This window comes from Takifugu rubripes, chromosome 19 (assembly GCF_901000725.2).
Source record: "Takifugu rubripes chromosome 19, fTakRub1.2, whole genome shotgun sequence".
NCBI lineage: Eukaryota > Metazoa > Chordata > Actinopteri > Tetraodontiformes > Tetraodontidae > Takifugu > Takifugu rubripes.
In genome coordinates, this window is record NC_042303.1 from 2,880,618 (window position 1) to 2,901,862 (window position 21,245).

General features: G+C 39.7%; 1 protein-coding gene across 1 annotated transcript in view; it reads right to left on the minus strand.

The window, feature by feature from the left end:
* Positions 1-21,245, minus strand: part of igsf21a (immunoglobin superfamily, member 21a) — a 119,120-nt gene that overhangs the window by 46,372 nt on the left and 51,503 nt on the right. The window contains exon 3 of the mRNA XM_003973035.3: positions 1,456-1,577. Within this exon, the coding sequence (XP_003973084.1) occupies positions 1,456-1,577 (122 nt within the window). The remainder of the gene's footprint in view (positions 1-1,455; positions 1,578-21,245) is intronic.

Here is a 21,245-nt window from a genome sequence, read left to right on the forward strand (position 1 = left end):
TTGGCCACCCCGGTTCTAGAATGCTGTAAAATCTCTGAAAGGCAATCTATGGACTTCATACCCCACCCACATTAATGGAAAGTATTGTCATTCACACCAAAGACATTTGTACTGCCTTTAATAAATACTTTGTTATTTAGACGGAAGCCATGGAATTTATAAATAGTAGCTGTACAGTCAGCGAGGATAATCTTCACACTACTCTATGAAATTGGCAGCTCCAATCATCATTAAGCCCTGAACCCATATTTTTAATCTCTACCTTGCTTCTGTTTACTTTCCATTGTCCTGGAAGAGTGCTACTGTAACTCCACTGCATAAAGGGAGCCTTTCTTATGATGAAGTGTTGAACGGGAATAAATAATAGTGCACTTGGATCGACCACAGACTTTCTTTGAAGCGTCACATCGACAATCTTAGCTGCAAGCTGCGTCACAGGTTCCTTTTTTCATTTTAGATGAAGGTGATGGAATTTTCAAGCATGCGGCTGCATCAAATCAACAAACAACTAAAACCCCTGGACGACCCTGTACAAGATTTATTCCTGGTGCTAATGATGACACCAATCGTTGTCATTGTTGCTCTTCTGGTTTACCCTCATTTGCAGTGAAATGAGAGGCTCACTGGTTGCTGTTTAGTTTTAAAGCACCTCTCGTTATCTCTCCGTACCCATCAAATAGTTGTTTTCTTCTGAAGGTCCCTAACTGTCCTACAGACTTTGGAAAAAAACTACCTTTACTCGATCTGCTGCACAATCGTTGCAAAATACCTCAAAATTGGTTTCTCCACCATTTCAAAACAAATTTAAGCAAAGTGGTGCTCCACAGTGGTAAACAATACGTTCTTGTTTTGACTGATTCATTCTGAATAGTTTAATGTGGATTCATTGGTAACAGCCTGCCCCGGAGAACGCTACTTGTGTTTGGCCAACTTCACTCCGTTGCCTGCCCAGATCATACCCTTGTCCATGTTTGGGCAGGGGTGATTGACTCCCTCTCTGCTTTAAGATTAAGCTAAAATCTAAAGTTTTTAGGTTATAGTTTAAAGGTTCATTTTGTTACATCTAAGTTGTGTATATTAGTATATATGTTCTTATGTTATGTATGTGTCTGTTCCCTCCTTACCCCCCTCCCCTCGCAAAAATAATTTTGATTGCAACACATGTAATATAAATAAAGTTGTGTTGAACTGACAATATTAATCCCATATATTATTAGGAGCTGTTCCATAGAAGTTTAGTTCATTGCTTCAGCACACAAACCATGTCTGAGCTACATTTTTGTCATTGAAAGATTATAAAATTAACTCTTTACTTGAAAACTGAGGTCATATCTCAGTTACGACCAGTCAAGGAACATATAAAACATCGAACTGACAAGTGAACAAGGTCAAAAATGCCACTTTGGTTGGAAGGAGACATTACACAAGGGAGGACTAAATGATTTGGAGGCTCACCGAACTGTTGATTGGTACACCAGGTCTTCACGTCTGCGGTAGTCCTCCATGTGAGAGTAATTGGTATTAAACATTGCATCATAGGTGAAAATTTTCTGCTTGATGCTTCCCCCATCTGTGACCTATGAAGTAGAAAGAGAGAGAACATTAAAAAGATGATTCCTCAGTTGACGAATGCCAAGGGTCCACTTCTTTGCCCTAAGAGATCCTTTGATGTATAGACTGTTGACTCAAGGCCAGAGTGTGGATCCCCTACCTGCAATGACCTAACTGATGCATTTGCACCCATGATAAGTCAATATAAGTCATAATGGCCTAAAGCAAAATAATTGAAAACCTGCTGATAAAGGCTGTAGGCAGGTTGCCAAGAGATGTTCCTGTACGTGGTAAAGTCTTTATAAAGGCTGAGGGTATGGTGTTCTCTATGTGTGAAGCACCTGCTTTCTGCAGGCATAATCATTCACATCGAGATCCTGCAGAGCTAGCTGGATAGTATATTCAAAATAGCCGCTGAATGATTTTTTTTGTGTGTAAGCTAAGGTCCTAGATCAAGGAACAGTTTTTGTAACGTTTTCCTGACAGTTAAAGTGACACAGCATTTAAAGGACTGATTTAGCCTCTCCCCAGAAGCAACACATAGCTATTAAAGCTAATGGATGATAGGATTTTAAAGGAGCTAAAGCAGCCTTGAAGAAATAAACTATAGGTGAGCCACAGTGAACGGGTTGATGTTACAATGCAATTCAGTCCTGTCAGTGAGGTAAACAATACCACATCATTGCTATTCATGCAGATGTTGCCTTGCACAGGGACAAAAATTAATTTCATTCATGAGAATCAACCGTTATGAGTGTGCAGAAACGTGTATAACCTTCCTCCCCAGGAGAGAGCAAACTGCCTCGGGCTTAGTTTGCTAAGTGCTGCTGCACGCAAAGTCAACAATGCTGAATCCACCAAAGACGGGGGAAGGGAGGGGGGCAAAACTTTGAATTTAAGATGATAAGCCATCAGACCATCACACAAACTCAAATGTTAATATCATCTTGCTCAGGAGAATGTTCACGCAGGACTGTTTAACTTGGTGGGAAACAAAATTAGCATGCATTTCAAGAATCTTGGAGTTCTGTGGCCATCTGTACAATTCCGAAATGACATTAGCTGATTGGGCTGCAGCCCCAGCGCTGTGATACAATCACCAAACTTTATCTTCCCAAAGGAAACTACATAGATGGAATTTGATGACAACACCAGTAGTACCTCAGTTTGTAGCTTTCTCCTCTCACCCACCAATCAAAAGCCACCCAGGTCCAAGAACTAACTGGATGTTTATAGATTTAGTTGCGTGTGTTTGTGTGCACTTGCATTTTGAATGAGCCCTTCATTGCATCCATACCTGTTTGTGGCCATACAAACACATGCCTAAGGCACTGCAAAAGGTCCAACTTTCAACTTTTTGTGCTGAAGGCATCGATAGAGAAGACAGGGAGGAACTGATATTGTTGTGCGTCTTTGGACTTGATTTTTCTTCAGAACATCCGTTCATTCACTGCAGCGACACGAGCACATCGACCGTTTAGCAAGTTCGTCTTGCTGCACCTTTATTGTGACCTTTGTCCTGCTCTTCCTCCTTCTCACACAAGAACCCAGACTAATTTCCTTAGATAGAAAAGTGAACATATAAATGTGTTTTTTAAATGTTTTTAGCAAAAAGGTTTCTCATTGGCTATCACCAAACATCTGTGTTGAATCATATATTTGACATTGGTCTTTAATCAAATGCTTTCCTTCTTGCTAAATAGGCACGCATTGCAGTTTTTCACTGCTGAAACACATAACTTTGCCTTTTCATTTGTTTCTTTTCTATCCAGTTCATCCTTTCATTCATTCATCAGTTTTATGATCAGAACAGATTACATGTAAATAAAAGTGAAGCTCTTGAGCTGTTGTATTTAGAGTTCTCTTTAGTATCAAAAATTAAGCTTTTTGAAATTCCTTCTTTCACATTTGGATCCAGGTGTACCATCATGTTGAATTTGCCAGGAGAGGTAGAGGACTTCCAAAAACTAGGGCTTCCTAAAAAAAACAAACATAAAGGTAAAGTATCTTTATTCTACTGCTATTAACGACACCAAAATCATCAGAACTTGGGATTTTGGATGTCTTTCCTGTTCTAAACTATTTCATGATAGCAGACTGCAGAATAAATACACCACGGAGGGAGACAAAAGAGACAAGATTACCTTTGGATGAAAGAAAAGCACACTGGCAATGTCGGTTTTGGGTAAAATTGAGACCAAATCTCACCCACATTTGGTCAACTGGAGCAATAAAAGGCACAGACATTAACCCTCCCGTGTCTGCATTGTGACTGCTAGAGGACAGAGGCTGAGTGGGTCAGTGCATCTCCCACGCAGAGCACCGGGGATTGAGAGAACCTGGGTTACCTCTACTGATCCTCACCTCATAGGGGGTCAGATTAGGGTTTAACCTGAAATCTCCTCTTTGCCTGTCTAGGGTGGGCCTATTTATAGGCAGCAGCTGCATCATCGGCCGAATAGGGAAATCCAGCTCACACCAGCTGTGAGAGAATCCTGCTTTATAATTTTCATTTTGGGGGAAAAACTCATCCCAGCAAGTCTTCTGATGGTATTTCTTTTCCAAGCTTGTTAAAAATGATAGATGAAATATGCAAATTGTGGCAATATTCTAATCTTCACTTCCAGTGACACGAAGGAAGTCAGACAGTTTAATGCTTCACAGAGATGGGGTTGAAGGATGGCTTTTTTCCACATGCCATCTTTAAAATCCATGACTTTGACTTTAAAATAAAATTCATTTGGCAACAATTAAAACAGAATCTGCACTCCGCTATGAAATGAACGACAACATCCACCTCACCAAATGTCTTCATGATGATGACTAAAGTATTGCCAAAAACCTCTTTTGCTTTTTATTCTAAAAAAAACAACAACAAACCAAAACATATTAATTTTTGTTACATTTTCTCCGTTATGTCACAACTGGCAAAGGCGTGTCTATGAACACAACAGGCACAATCCTCACTGCTTATATTTACAGAAAAATATGTCATGTAAATGTTCATTATTATTTATATTCCACTTTTTTCCTGCCTGCTAGGTTTAGGCCAGTTTTGTGTTCTCCGCCACCCTGTCTCAGACATTTTTGTCCAGTTTCAGCCAACATCGGCCTCCTGTTCTGCCCAACCATGCCCTGCCTTGAGTCTCCAGCTCTCTTGTTCCTCAGCCCACTGTCTCAAGCCTCTGCTATCAACCCTACCTAAGTATTTTGCATTTTTGTATTTTAAAATCCTTAAACTGCTGCTTCTCTCACTGTCTCCACTGTGGATTCAGGTAACACCCTCAGCTCAGTTGAAAACAGTTTAGTTTTCTGCTTATTTTAAAACAGGTTTAAACGTGTGTGTGTGTGTGTGTGTGTGTGTGTGTGTGTTCTCTGCATGTCATTTTACCAACAAATTGATAACAAAAATACTAGGACTGACTTCACATGGATGGATAATAAGTGAATAGTTGAGAGCATGCTGTGGAACACTATAATTTTATGTTTTTTTATTTTCAACACCATTATTGAATGTGAATATATCCTGCAGTAAACACACGAAAAGATGCAATATTTGAATGAAGGGATTACTAACGTATGGCTGGAGCACAGCATAAACCAAGCAAGATTTAATTCACTTTGATGGCTGATCCGGAGAACAAAAAAAGTAATATAGTAGGGGCTAAACGGAAGAAATTAATGCCAAGCACAGTGCATAAAAAATATGACACGCCAATCAAAATAAGATGCAGCATATTAAAAGTTTATCATGTATTCATTTTGTTACTATCTTGCACCTAGAGCAGCCAAGTATCAATATTGTGCCAGAGCTGACTGAGAAAGTGGGTTCCTCTGTGGCTGTGCTGTGCTGCTAAATCCAGCAGAACTGAGGGCTCTGCCTCTTTACCAGTTTTACTGCTGCGTGTGCTCTGCCGCTGTGCTGGAAGGTGAGAGAGAGAGATTGATTAAAGGATTTCAGGCTTTGTTTGACAGGCTCTGCTCCTCCCTCTCGCTAAGACTAAGCTCAGTGGGAAGCCACATCTTTCTTGGGGTCGTGGCAACGTGCAGACAGAATAATGTACGGTGCTTTTTTGGATAAAATTGGTTCAACATCCAAAGCGTTGGACCCTATATTTTTTTTAAGAATGGCCATTATTTCCTCTTCCAAGGACAGCCAGCGTTTGTTTGTCTTACTGTTAGCAAAATAGCTCCAAACTTTATGCCTGGATTGTAATGACATTGTCGGGAAATGTATATAATTGGCCAAAGAAGAGCTCATTAATTTTTGGTAAAACTTATCCTTTGTTTCCAATTTCTAATATATCAGTTTCATTATGTCTTCCATAGAAATGCAAACTTGGAGTGGGGGGTCACATCAGTGCATGATTAATCTGTCCTTACATTATGGCCACTCTAAAGATATCAAATCAAATATATCACATCAAATATATCGAATGGGAGACAAACATGAAGATTTGACTAAAAATAATAAATCAAAACAAGTCCACTGTTGGATTCAAGTGAATTAAAACAAATGAAACATTCCTAACTTCTTTTACTAGAGTATGGGATGGTCAAACTTTTCATTGGGATAAAAACAGGTCTCCTTGAACAAACAGACACTGTATATAGAATTCATTAGCAATTACAATCATCTTCAAAAGAAAAGCAGCCATCTTTAGTATGCTTCCCAATAAAGACAGGGCTAAAAGAGTTGCACACTTATGAATTAAAAGAACCCTTTGCCTGATTAAAGATGTAGTTCTCTTGCAAAAATTATTCTATGATGCGTGATGACCGAAAAACACTTGGAACTTCCTATTTGACTGTTGGACGAATGAATTCTAACAAAGTCTAGAGTTGCCAACACAGAAACCGCTGTGTTGAATAAAGAACCCATCATTACAGATGTTAAGGTCTGATAGGCGATGCAGAATCTTTTGCAATTATTGGCAATTGGAGGCAAAAAAGTAAAGAAATACTTGAAGTAGTTATTGGCAAGTTCCACTAAAGACAGACGGTCCTGAGGAAGGGACTTAAGCTTAGGCACTTATTTTTAATTTGTGACGATGTAGTCTGACTCCACTAATGGATGGTATCAACAGAATATCTACGGTATACCTTAGGTAGAGATTCATCCATTCGTACCTGCCTTACTGCCTTTGAGTCTCCACCAACACAATGCTTTGGGTCCTCCCTTAAAAGACTAAGGACGAAACGGTTTTAACAGGAATCTCACAGATTTGACAAAATGTCCAATGCAGGCTGTGTGAAAGTGTATAAATGAGTGGTGAGGGGAAAAGCAGACAATTAGAGGTGACTGGAAATGGCTGCTATTTTCCTAAACAACAAACTTTTAAAGTTTATTCTATTTCTACATTCTATTTCTGCTTTAAATCCATATCCTCAGAAAAACGCCCGATGGGCATGACTCGTTGAGATGTCTGATAAGGTGCTTCACTGTGTGCTCATGTAGCCCAGAAATGGAAAATGAAACTTCATGAGACTTACTGTAGTTTTAAGCAAATGTAAATTTTACAAAATAAAATTGCAAAAACAAATTTACATTTACAAAACAATTGAAAAAAAAGGATAAACTTTTAGAAATGATGAAGCAAATTTACAAGTTGCGTCATGTTTAGCATGTCTAAAACAAATTCAAAAATTTGACCATTTCGAAGAAAATGAATGACGGAGTGACAGGAAAGTTATTGTATCGCTGCTGTTGCAAGAAATTTTCCAGCAAAAAAGAAGAAAATGGTTCTGCATGTTGTTGTTTTTTACTCCTTAATAACAAACTGTACATACAAGACATATATTACAACAACACACATATTAGTAAAAAAAAAAAAAAGTCACCGCTTGCATCAAACAATGAAGTTAAGATATTTTGTGCTTTTGTGGATTCTGTGTGAAGGAAGTGATGTTGTTTTAGTGTGTGGCTCCACACTGAAGTCACACAACCCTCCGTGAAAATCCATCAACGCCTCTGGAAATAGGAAAATTAAATGTCTGTAGTTTCCATCCTGAATGCTGTAGTTACCTCTCCACTACACAGTATTAGCAAAATTTCAAACTGTTTTTATGCTGCACATTTGTTTCAATCTTTGTAAAAATGTTTCCAGGATGGGATTTTGGATTCTGTTCTTCAGCCGTGGTGTGGACATGCTCGTAGAGGAGGCAAATAAACAGCTAAACAATCTACAACGCAAAAATCTAAACATCAAAAAAGAAATCTGATAAGGAGCGGCATCTGTACCAAAGTAAACGCTGTCGGGAAAACAAATAGAACAGTGGAGGAAGTAAAAAGAAGGTGGCAAGAAGCAAAGTGCAGAACAAAAGAAAATCTCTCTTGACAGCACGTTCTGGCAGAAGAGCAACAAAAATCCACCGTGCAGGCCCTGATCACCACTGCATGGTTGGTGTGAGCAGTGTCCACTATGGCTCGTAAGCTTCACTGGAGCTTTTGCTGTTCACACCAAACAGCTGGTAAACACCTTGTCTGGCCCAACAATTTGCACATGAGTACAGACAACGGCTCTTGGGAGGAGCCCATAAAACCTGTGTTTGGGTCATTCAGTTTGAAAGTTGGAACTTTTATGTAATGGCTGATTCTGCACATCGTAGCATTGACTACATCTGAGATCTGTCCCCTGAGCAGCTCCGGGTTGCTACGACTGTTTGTCAGTATTCCAACTATACTTATGCCAATGAGAAAAATCTGTTCTCTGTGTTATAGTTGATTGTTCCTGTGTGTCAGCCTCCTGACAGCAGCCAGTGTGCCTACAGTGATTTGGACCTGCCCGTTCAACGTATATATTGAGACGCAATTACAATCGCCGCAAAATCGCCCAGGTTTACTGCATATTCTAATATTTCTAATCAGTATATTCTCCGTCCCAGGAAGACGCACTAAATTCAAAATGGACAGTTTTACCCACTTCAATCCTCAGTGGAAGCAGTTGCACATTTTTTTGTAGATGACGTCAACACACATGTTGCACATGTTTTAAGACATGCAAAGCTTCGGTAAATCAGGCCCATGTGTAATATATTTGCACGCTTGATGTGTGTCTTGTCCTCTCCTCTTCCTGTTTACCTCCACCTTTGTTTGGCTGGTCATCAGCAGGAAAGCATTATAAAGTGCCATAAAACATTTTTGATAACAGATAAAAGCATCTTGAATTTAATTAAAATGGACAAAATAACATATATGTGTGATTTTTTTATGGGAGGTAATGTTGTTTTGAGAAGGGAGCCAGCGTTATGCCGCTGCCTTTGTCATTAAGCAGAATGAGGATTATGAGGCTTTACGTGGAATCGAAGGAGCAGCTAGAATACATTTGAAAATCCCAGTGATGATGAGAGTTGATCATTAAAGTAGTTGCTTTATTTGCACATTTTGTTTACTGTCTTATCAAACTTTGTGTGATTCACTTTCTATAGGAAAGAGCATTTGGCTCAACCGTGTACACGATGTACCCAACAGATGGTGTTATAAAGACGATCTTCCTATAAACATAACCTGCATATGGTGGCAGTTGCCTTCCCTTTTTATTCCATTTTCACTTACAGTAATTACTGAAGCCTCTGTGCTCTGTTGCTGAGGGAAACAAGGGCAGAGTTATGCAAGACATAAATCATAATGTGGGTTGTAAGTCTGTTGATGTGGGCAGAATAAACAGTGAAAAGTTGTTTTTGTTTTCTTTGTTTATCAGTAAGTTTTTTCAGATGAATCCTCCTCTAATATCATTTCTGAAAGTTAATGTTTAAAACGTCTGACAGAAATTGGTTGGAGAAAGGAGAAAAAGGAGAAATTCACCCAGAGGATTAACAGGCAAATCAAAATTTTGAGGTTAGGGCACTTTATTTAATGTATTCAGGGGGGTGTAGAACATTTACTGTGTGTACAGTGGACGGCACTAGACTCATTTCACGCTCAAATACAAATTTCTAATCCCTTATGTGACATGGGCCTTTTTCCCCATTTTTAATAAGACATGGTTGAGTTCCACTGGAAAGGCAGACATTTGCTCCTATAATTCTTTCTCTAATGCCTTTGCGGGGTGACTTGTCACCTCATTCAACTGAGCTAAGTACTGAGAAATAAGTCTATTGAATTCTTCTATTTTCTCATTTAGACTACAACAACAATGTTATGGCCCACTGCTTTATCTGTGTTTCAATGCCTTTTGATTTAGGCATGATACAGATACTCAGGATTTTTATAAGATGACAGTTAGAGACCATGTTGTAACACTGTGGTGGCAGCCCATCAGCAAGAAAATGTGTTTTTTGGTCTGATTCACTGCCTGTGAGCTATTCAATGGATGTCCTCCCCAAGAGAAGGGAAGTGTTTTTCCCCCTAACCCTGAAGTCTGTAATTCCTGCAGTGCATGTGTAATGTATTTGTTATATATTGTAAAAGTAATGTGCTAACCTTTAAATGATATATTAAGAAAGCAGCTAATGCAGGAACATTTAAACTTAATAGTACCTCAACACAAACTAATGGTCAAATGGGAACAGGAAGTCTTCTGTCAAGTGTCTATTAGCAGAGACATCATGCAGTCAAAGAAGAGGCAGTTTTTCGCTTAAGTGATGCAAGTGAATGTGTGCTGAATTAACTTTACCTCTGACCACACACTCACAAGAACGTCTCCCTGGAGACTTTTAAATTATGACTGATCAAAATATTATTAGTAGAGATAATTATAAAATGGAGGTATCCCCACTGGGAATGTTGACAACTGCTGTGGTGGCATGAATTGCAAGTGTTTGTGACTTGAAAACAGTCGTTTCATTTAATTTACGCAAAACTCCCAGAGTATCAGTACAAACATGCATAGACTGAACAAGAATAACATACTGCATTTGCAATTATGGACATTTGTTGGTGTTTTTTTTTAGAGAAAAAAACATATGTTTCATTTTGAACTGAAATGCTTGTAATAGATAACATCATTTTTTTCTAATCACATAACTGGCAGCTGAGTTGAGCCACTAGCATTAACAAATAATGACTCTTAGTCTGGACTCTGTAGCCTCGACAACTTGCCAACATCTTCCACTGTCCTATATTGAAGGTAATACTGTCCAGAAAAAAGTTGTTATTTTAAATATAAATAGTAAGCAGTTGCATTTCACTCTCCACTAATTGTAAAGCTCTTCTAAGTTACTAATTATATTTCCAAACATAAAAATTGAAGCCATTCAGTATGAAGGTAATATTCAGATCAGTGTATTGATTGTCAATGTATACGCTCCTAGAATGGGGGAAACATATATATCATCGTTTGTCCCACCATCATCACGTGCATGTGGTGCAATGTCATCTGGGGGTAAATGTGCCAGGTTTTTTGCCCTCACAATTAGGGTTCCCAGCTCATTGGCAGGGCCGACTGACCCGATTGTCTTCACCCCTACTAGCATTGGGACTTTTACCAGGATAAAAGAAATAGCGCTCTTTAACAGACCTTTTCTTGACTCAAAATATTGCTTTTGTGCCAACCAATCGGAGCCGTTTTCTGGAGATGCTGAACAACAGCTTTGCGACGCATTCAAACTTGAACAAAACACATTATGACAGATACCAAACCAGGAACACAATCTGTCTCCAGGCCACTTTCGCACACACATGCAATTTTTTTTCACATCCTTTATATTGCTACAATAATCCTTTGTATTCATTTTTTGGACATAATGACTGATTTCAGAGATATGCTATGGGAATGACACTCTGCTATATGTTCCCTTGGTAAAAGGACATCTTTTCAGAGGAGGCGTGATTACAATCTTAAGTAAGATTTTGTCTTAAGTGGATTTATTATGTTTATTTGCCACCCCCCAAGAACTTGTGGCTTGCATCAATAATGCATGAAAAAGAATTTTCAGTTTCATATTATATCAGTAATTATTTATCAGTGTTCCAAAATGTGTTAATAATATGCTAAGCAGCACCTACATATCACATTCCTCCCATATTTTGATGAGATTGGACAACATGCAAGGGAAGGTTCCAGGCACTAATCGGTCTTTCTGGGACGTCTTGTGTCCCATTTTAATTAGTCTTCTCTCCAGTAAAGAACAATGTCCACTCAGTAAAGTAGAATTTCTCACCAAGTTTAAAAATAGTTATTGTGACCTTAATGTGAAGTGTTGTTATTGTGACACGAACCCTGAAACTATCTAACATATTGGTTTGGGGGTGGGATATTAAAAAAAAGAATCTGCCTTTTGTCAAACTGATAAAAATAACAAGCCTTGAAAAATCTGGATGGAATCTTGTGTCTATTCATCGATTTATACAGTATTTCTCTTTAGATTGATTTTTGATTGCATTGAAACTTATTTATCTTTTTTCTTTTAGCTGATTATTCTTGTCAGGTTTATTTTTTCTTTTACTTTGACTTCAAATGTACAATCATGTTGACAAAAGATTCGAGCTAGCACACAAGTTAGCGCATGTGTTGATGTGATGGGCTCAGAACAGGTCCCAGGCTCAGATCAGGTTCCGGTTTTAGATCAGGTCCCGGGGTCATATCAGGTTCCAGTTTTAGATCAAGTTCCTGGCTCAGATCAGGATTTGGGCTCAGATCATGTTCCAGGCTCAGATCAGGTTCTGGGCTCAGATCAGGTACTGGATTCAGATCAAGTCCCGGGCTCAGATTAGGTCCCGGGCTCAGATCAGCTTCCGGTTTTAGATCAGGTTCCGGTTTCAGATCAGGAGTGTAAATTACTAACAATGTTTACGCTAGAACACTCATAGATCAAACAAATTTAAATCCTTTCAGTAAAAAAACAACCATAACCAGGTACAATGCCCAATAGAACCTGTCTCTTGGTCTTTTAGGATGGACTGAAGGCTTTGTTACCCAGGTTTGTGTTGGCTCTGTGTTGGGGAACCAACATGTGGAGGACCTGTGGCCGTGAGCTACAGCGACTGGAGTCTCTACACATGTAGGAGCACAAATAGGTGAGAACCAGCCCAAGAAGAGATTTATACAAACAAAACCACTCATCGAGAAAATCTGCAGCCAGACAAAGATGGACTGTTTGCTGCTGCATACAAAGGGCAGTGATGGACGAGATTGGCTCAACCAGGAATAAAGAACAGTGATGTACAGAAGCCAGTTTTTCAAGTAAGTGTCAGGCACTTTCATAAAAAGCAAGTCTCCATAATCTATCAAGGAATCACTATTGTATAGTAGCATAAGTAAGGGTTTAGCAAAGACCCCCCCCCCCCAAAAAAAACAAAGCCATCATCTTGCTATTGTGTGAGCACGTGTTGTGCACACTCCTCCACTCTGCTGCAACACCTGTTATATGAATGTATAAAAATAAGAGGTTCCTTCATTAAACAGGCTTGTGTAAGGAACCACCTGCAAGAATTGTGGAACTACGACTGAGGCATTTGTCATCATATTTAAATGACAGTCCATATGCTAAATAAATGTACCATCATCAATATTAATGTTGAATGATGTAACGCCTTTTTTATATGTTTTATGTGATGGATCATAAAGCGGAACACAAATTGTTTGAATTAGGTTGAGATAGAAGGCTGGAGCCCCGTTAATGGCTGTCCAGACCGATATGAGAACTTATATATGATATATGGGAGCTTCCACCCCAGGTCTAGCACCCGGAGGCTGTACACTGAGCAAAAAGGGTCTAGTAAGCGTCGGCACCACTATCAGAATCAAACAACTAAGATCAATGGTTACATCCGATCGATGTTCTCCAGAGACAAGTTGCTTAAGTGAATGGGACGTGGGGAGTGGAGACATCGTCACGGACATCTGGCCAGTTAGTGCTGTTAGCCCCAAATTGGACAGATTCCAGCAGATGCCAGGAGTAACATCCGAGATTTGTGTCTCGAAGAATGCAGCGCTAGGATCGGCCGCACAGGATCCTTGAGCTCCCAGGCCCCTGGTAGGAGGAGCTCCAAAGAGGACCAGAGCCTCTAGGGAAACGGGGCCAGGGGATTTTACATAGACTATATAACTTCTTCACTTATTGATTAGTGCATTTAGTGCATTCTGTATGTTTATTGGTTATTTTTGTAATGTATCAAAATGTGCAAATTACTTTTGGTAGTTATAATGCTTCAGTTATATACTGTGTTTCTTCTATTTTTTACACACTCCTGTACAGAAGAACTACAGCATATATTTGCAACACATTGACCGTAAGCACAATGAATTGTGTGCATGTGTAATTTGTACAAGCAAAGTGAAAATGTTGAAAAATCTGTTACCTTGCGAGTTAGATGTGGCATTTTCACAATAAGTAAAAGTAACATCTAAGATTTTTCTCATTATGACGAGAATGAACGGTTCATTTTTCTTTGGCTTTATGAGTGTTAAAGAAGGACTTAAAGACTATCGCTAACTGCAGGAAATTCAATTCACTCACATTCTACACATCTAAAGGATCAAAGAGGACTCGCTGACATGTCAACACATTCTAGTCAGAGATTAGGTCTCTGTGAAAGCCCCACTGCTGCAGCCAATCAGATATTTCTCTAGAAAAGGGGTCTGGGAGGACAAGACTGCAGAGCACTGCTGGTCTCACAGCGTCTATCGATGCATCACAGCCTCTTTAGAATTTCTCTTCTCTGTGTCAATCTCTCAGTTATTATTCTCAGTGGAATTTTCACTGGATGTTCCTCATGCTAAAGAGAAAAAGGCGTCCTTGCTGATATCTTAACAGCTTTCCAAAGGAGGCATAAAGAAATCCAGTGACAGATTTATCCAGTGCCATAAAATAAACCGGTTTTTATGTATCCTCGCTTTTTATGTGCTCATTTGAACACTATAATTGAACCGTAAACAAGTCGATGTTTTAAGTTCCAGATTTGCACCGTGAAGGCCTTCAGCCACATCTGAATCAGGTAGTCTAAAGTAAACAAGAGACATTTATTTAGTTGAAGAGTGATGCTTTCCTTATGTACAAGGATTGTTCACTCATGTTTAATTATCCAACCTTATTTTACGGTTTCTACCGACTATGTTACTAAATTGATTGCCCTGCAAAAACTGTACTCTACTTTAATGCTGCCATAAAGCCACTGGAAATTCTCGACAACCCTCGTATGCGTCCTGTAGCAGTCGTCTCTGGAAGTCAGGCCGAATGATTTACCGCCTGAGTGGATGTGCCAGTACAATGTGTCTGGCTTACATCAAGCGAGGTTGGAACATGCAGCTATTCATTGAAAGCAGTCCAATCACGGCATTCTTGCAGATGCTGGCAATTTTAATTTCATCAAATTTATGCACTTGACACATGGGGACTCCGGTAAACAATTGAATGGGAGGCGGTGTGTTGTCATGCTTTGCTTTTAGGATCGAGATTCTGGATTTCAATTCTAGAAAGCTGGTTGAAAGAGCAGAGTTCCGGCGAAAGCATTTTTCATGTCAAAAGAAAAAAAAATGCACGAGGTGAATGAAGTATAGAGAATAAATACAGCATTTGCATATATATACTTACTCATTTAAAGTGACTAATCTAAGTGAACAGAGGCCGATGTTCGCAGTGTGACATGGAGATCATCTTTTAATGTGTATCAAGCCTTTGCGGTAGAAAAACACCTGTGTCTGAGGGGTCCAGTCGCCGGTTAGACAGTATTTCTACTATAAAAGGAAGGTGAAAAAACACCCCAAGCACTTCTCGAAAAAGATAGAAATCAGGCTAAAGCTGGCACTAACTATGAGCACTCTGAACGTGTTCAAAGCTTCAGGGACCATCAGTCAAAGCTGCATGGGTGGAGGGTGGAGAAGATGAAGAAAAAGCTCCCATGAGATCACACCTGGAATTCACCTTAAGGCTTGTAGGAGACACCAAGGTGAGTTGTTAAGACCTTTCTGTACTCTGATAAGGCAAAAAAAAAAAAAGACTTGACTCGAGGCTTACCATAAACGAGATAAACTAAAGATATACAGTATATGTTCATTTTCTTTTGGCATGAAATTAATTTCGAAATGATTCAAATAATCTCATTAATTTTGATGCTGATTTGGCGTAATTTCTGTTCAACTACATCGAAGGGATGTGGTGTGAGCCAGTGATTAGACGGCCTCTCCTCGGAATGCATAATCAAAATCCCAACGCACCATCGTAAACTGGTTTGCGGCTTCCCATCGGCCCATTTCTCTTGGTGTCTCTCTGCATGTCCCCATTGGACAGTATATGCAGACACTCTTATTATACCCCTGACTTTTAACAGCCTGGTTCATATATTTAATGCACGTGTATAAGATATTGAGTGTTGTTGAGCAGACATGTAGTAAAAAGGCACCGGGTGCTACAGAGAGTATCATGGTGCAACCCCCTGACTAAAAGCTTATTCTAGCCAGGTGAAGCTGTTTTAGATACGTGTCCATGACAATGACTGGAGAAGCCTGGAACGTGTTGGTCATATTTTTGAATTCTGTTTTTGGATCATTTGACTGGCTCTGACAATGACCTTTTTACTAGTTCTTTTTAAAAAAAAAAATGTTTTTATTTTTTATTTCATTTCACTCGTAATTGTGGGCAATCACATTAAATGCACAAAAGGGGGAGAAAAAACAGCTAATTGTTTAAGTTGATTAGTATAATTTAATATTCTACCTTAATTTGCACAGTCTTAAACAACTTTCATGTTGTGTCTTGATTGTAGTTTTTTGATGCTTGTTATATTATTTGACATTGTAAAATCACCTAATTGGATTTTCTGGCAGGTATGCTTGATCAAATATTTTTTACTGGCAATATAAAAGAAATTTTTTTTTTGAAGGGATGTCTTTTATTCAAAATACTGAATACTTATCGTACCACATCACTGAATACACGATGACAGAAAATTAGGAACAGAGTTTAAAAACTGAAACTGCCCTGGCTTTCCTTTTAAACTGGATGAACACATAAAAAAAGGCTCTGATTAATTATACTAATTAATTATAGTCATTATCCCAGTAAACCAAAAGAAAAGGCATGAAAAAGAGATGGATTGTCCTAAGTAATTTTAAAACATTGACATCAGAGGGTCACGATGTTGAGGAGGTGACTGGATGTGCTTTACAAAATAAATGTCACGAAACACCTTTACAACGCTTTTACAAACATTTTTTACATCTTACAAAACAAAACACAAAAAAATTCACATTTATAAAATAAATCAGCAAAAGGAATAGACCTTAATAAATGATTAAACAAATTTACAATCCATGGAACACTTTTATCAATTCTAAAAGAAATTAACAAATTTGACAAAGTGGACCAAAGTGGATGACGAGAAGTCCCCTGAAAGTTATCATATTGGCGCTACTGCGAGAATGTTTGTGGCGTGTTTCAAGTTTTTAGAACTGCCGCTTTTCATATGCTAGCAAAGAACAATGAGCCACAGACAAGGAACCTGTTGCACACTCAACAAAAATATAAATGCAAATGTTCAAGAGCTGAACTCAAAGATCCAGGACTTTTTTATGGCCTATTTCTCTCACATATTGTTCACATACATAAAACATGAAATATGTCATTCTCTTGTGACAATAACAAACGTGTAAATGTGTCATCCTACAATGAACAACTTTCAACATCCTGCACATCTTCAACCTGAGCCTCAGTCTGGAGAGAGTTCCACTACTGTGGAAGACATCATGTGTGGTTTCGGTTCCTAAGACTGCGCACGCCAGGGAGCCCAACCACTTCAGGCCAGTGGCTTTAACCTCTCACCTGATGAAGACCATGGAGAGGATCGTTCTCACCCACCTCCGACAGTTGGTGGACAGCAAGATGGACCCTCTACAGTTTGCATATCGACCGGGCATTGGTGTGGATGACGCGGTCATCTACCTGCTGCACCAGTCACTCTCACACCTAGAGAGCACTGGGAGCACTGTGAGAGCCATGTTCTTTGACTTCTCCAGTGCCTTCAACACAATCCAGCCATCATTGCTGAGAGGGAAGATGGAGGGAGCCGGAGTCGACTGTCACCTAGCTGCCTGGACCACTGACTACCTCACCAACAGACTACAGTACGTGAGGCTCCGTGACTGTGAGTCCGACGTGGTAGTCTGCAGCACGGGGGCACCGCAGGGTACAGTTCTCTCTCCCTTCCTCTTCACTCTCTACACATCGGACTTCAGCCACAACTCGGACAGCTGCCACCTCCAGAAGTTCTCCGACGATACAGCCATCGTTGGACGTGTGTCTGAGGGGAACGAACTGGAATACAGGGAGGTCATCACCAACTTTGTCACCTGGTGTGGACTGAACCATCTGCGCCATCAAAACAATGCCATCTACCTGGATTCTATAGCACTGAAGGAAAGAACTTTATTGCTAAGATGCAATCTGCACATTGAATGCCGTCAGCGACACTTGCGATAACTGCCATGGTGACTAGCGGTAATAGCCTGTAGGAGCGCACCAAGAAGCAGAATGACATCCTGGATGAATATCCATTTGCCCCACAGGGAGTTCAATGCCCCGCTTTTCTGATGTCTTTGAGTGTGTTGGACCTTGAGGTCAGCAAAAATCTATTACTGAACCCATCTCTCCGCTTGCATTCAAGCTGCAGGGGAAGGGAAGCTTTTCATTAATTGTTTTTTCCTCTTAACAGCAAAGATGGCCTTATGTGTGAACCGAGTCCACATTACTGCTCTACTGGTCAAAGCCATCCTTTACGCACAAATCCACATTTCTGGTTTGCGCCCATCCGTCAACATTAAAATATCTTGTTCTTTCAGCCACATCAGCGTTGCCTTGCTCCAGTGATACTTGCCCAAACAAGGTCACCACCACCACTTTGTAAAGCTTCTGCTTCCACGTCAGTAAGATATAAGGGAAATATAGGGCATTCACCGATCACATAAGCCAGCTGGTCGTCCACATGCTCTGAAAAGTAAGTCACAACCGAGCCATGTGGGGGTGGTAGTTCGGCTACTACGCTCTCTGGGCTGATTCTAGTCCACATGCATTTATCCTAACGAAACTGCCACAGGAGTTTGATTTCCTTGCATGCACAAAGACACATTTACTGGCTTAGTGGTCCACTGTCTTACCCACTCAGAAAAGCCCCATATTGAAATGATCAGCAGCGTTGTATCACATTTGTGGTAGTCCTTTAGGTGTAATCTCATTTTCTTCAACAAGACAAGAGTTTGATTGGAAAGGTTGAGATTATCTTTACCTTGCCACACAAGAATCACTGTTCACTATTGGGAGGCTTTTATCAGGGGTGGCAGAACTTCAGTTCGGTGTCTCAAGTAGATAATCGACATTCTGGATACACACGCTCTGTAATTAAAGATCCATCTGCTCTTTCAACAACCAAAAAGTTAAATGCCAGTGATGTCAGGACAAGCAGGAATCAGAGAAAGTGGGAAAAACTTGAACTTGACCACCTGATTTATTGTATCAGTGTTGACAGCTTCCAGTTTATGTAGATTAATACCATCGACACACTGAGCTTCTAAAGCTGCCTGGATGCTGCAAAACACAAATAGTTCATGTAAGATAGCTAATGTAAATGATACCAAGAAAATGGATTTGTATATGTCTGAATATGGATTTATGTCGTAAAATACTGTAACATTTTCTTTTTAACTCTTGACCCAGTAAGTAAAACACTTTATCTTTGGTAATGTAGACCATAAACCTTGGATTTAATTCTCTAACTAAATCCACTAAACCACTGATCTGGACGGTCCATCGAAAATCGAGAAGATCAACAATTTATGTCCAAAGTGGGAAACAGAATATTTCATTGCAAGTGTAAACGATGGTGGCGTTTGCTTGATTTACAGGACTACACCAGTACACACCACTACATATCACCAGACGTGCTGAGCTTTTCCATCTGACAGCAGTCTGTGCTTGGCTCAGGTGAGCAAGATGAAAGGTGCAACAGCAGCAACTATTGGTGTCTTCCACCAACAAGCCATCAATGCCAAAGTCATGGGGTCAGATCAGGTTGTGACCCTGTCAAAAAGATAATCATTTCATCTCAAACAGGACCAAACACCATCAAAGTTTCAAGATATTCAAGAGAAAAATGGAGACGTTTCACTGTACAGAGAAATTAGATGGTTCGGGAAAAGGTCAAATAAACAATTAAGCATAATTTTGAACTTGTGACTCGAGAAGAGAACAGAACTCTGCTGCCTGATGCTGAGTGATTACTGGACCTGGCATTTCTCACAGATGAGACAGAGGAATTAAATAAACTGGAAGGTGAAAACAGTCAGCGGCAAAGCTGGGCCTGTGATGCTACATCTGGAGACATGCAGGGACCCCCCGACAAGGCGGCGTTGGAAATTTGAGAACAGATTCACTGACCTTGTGAGCCTGGAGCCCTGTGTCACTTCCATGGGTGCGAATATCCCAGAGCTTTCTGAACAGATGGCAGAGCTCTTCCATCAGTCATAAAAAATGTCAGGATTTTCAGAAGCAAATGGGTGCAAAAAAGTTACCTTCCATCTTCTCAGGAGCCCTGAAACGTGCTAACATTTATAGATGTGTCAGGATGAATAACCCTTCTCTGATTAGCCAAAGAAACAAATTGTATTAAAGGACCAGCATCAGGTATTAATGGCCAGAAATCTGCATTTTTATGTCATGTTAAATGTTGTCTTGAGTTATTTTGTTTCCCTCTTTCATCTTGGAAATCAACACTTCAATCAAAGTTCCAAACATGGCTCCTGAGACCCACCCGGGTGAGTCCATCAGAGTTCAGCATGTGCATTTAATCGTGCTTTAGATATGCGTATAGCGTAATATATAATCACATCATTTAGTTAGCAATTTCATTTGAATGGGAAACTATTTTTGATGTATAGAAGAAGAATTTCTGAGTATTATCTTGTTTTGTTCTCTTCGTATTCTTCAGCTTCCTAATAAGGGTTTCTTTTTGGCTTATCTACGTCTCTATGCAATGCACCACAACTTGCAGTGTATTGTTTCTTTTTTGTAATTAGTTTTCACTGTTGGGATCCACTTTCATTCCCTTTATCTAAGTCGTTTGCCTTTGTTCCCTATGTTACATTAAATATTGCATATCCTTTTGAGATTGTCCCTATCTAAAAGTTAATTATGTGCTTCTTCGACCCTCTTTCTGATTCACTACAACGCGTCTCATCTGGCCTAATGTTCCAACAAAGGATCCAGCTTCATCCACTCCTCACTTCCCAACCCTGCAGGGGGCCACGTGGTGCCATCCTCCTCCTGCCAACTCCAGGAGGTTCATTACAGTGTGCGAAACAGTCAAAGTATGGGGGATTCTGTGGTTTCATTTAAGTGTTAAATTCTGTTGCGATGCGCATTTGGACAGATTTAGAATGGTAGAGCAAATGTGATATGATATATATCAATCTTATATAATATATGACATTCTTGATGTTTGGAATAAATGTGTTAATTAAATTTGCAACCCATCCCGCTAATGTTGAAGCTCTTAGCTCAAGGAGAGGAAATGAGCTAATTAGTAAGAAAACACCAACATTAAGAAGCCCGATCAATAGATTCCGGGTACAATTAAAAAAAAAAAGGCTGCACATGCTGCAACAATAGATTTTACGATTTAGGTGCAAATATATGCTTAAATGGATACATTCATCATGAGCCTTTCAGCTCTGCAACAAAACATAAAAAAATAAACATATTCTGCACAGTTCGATTATTGTCAGTAGTTATTGATGATTAATCTGCTACCCAACTCTGCTACCCAA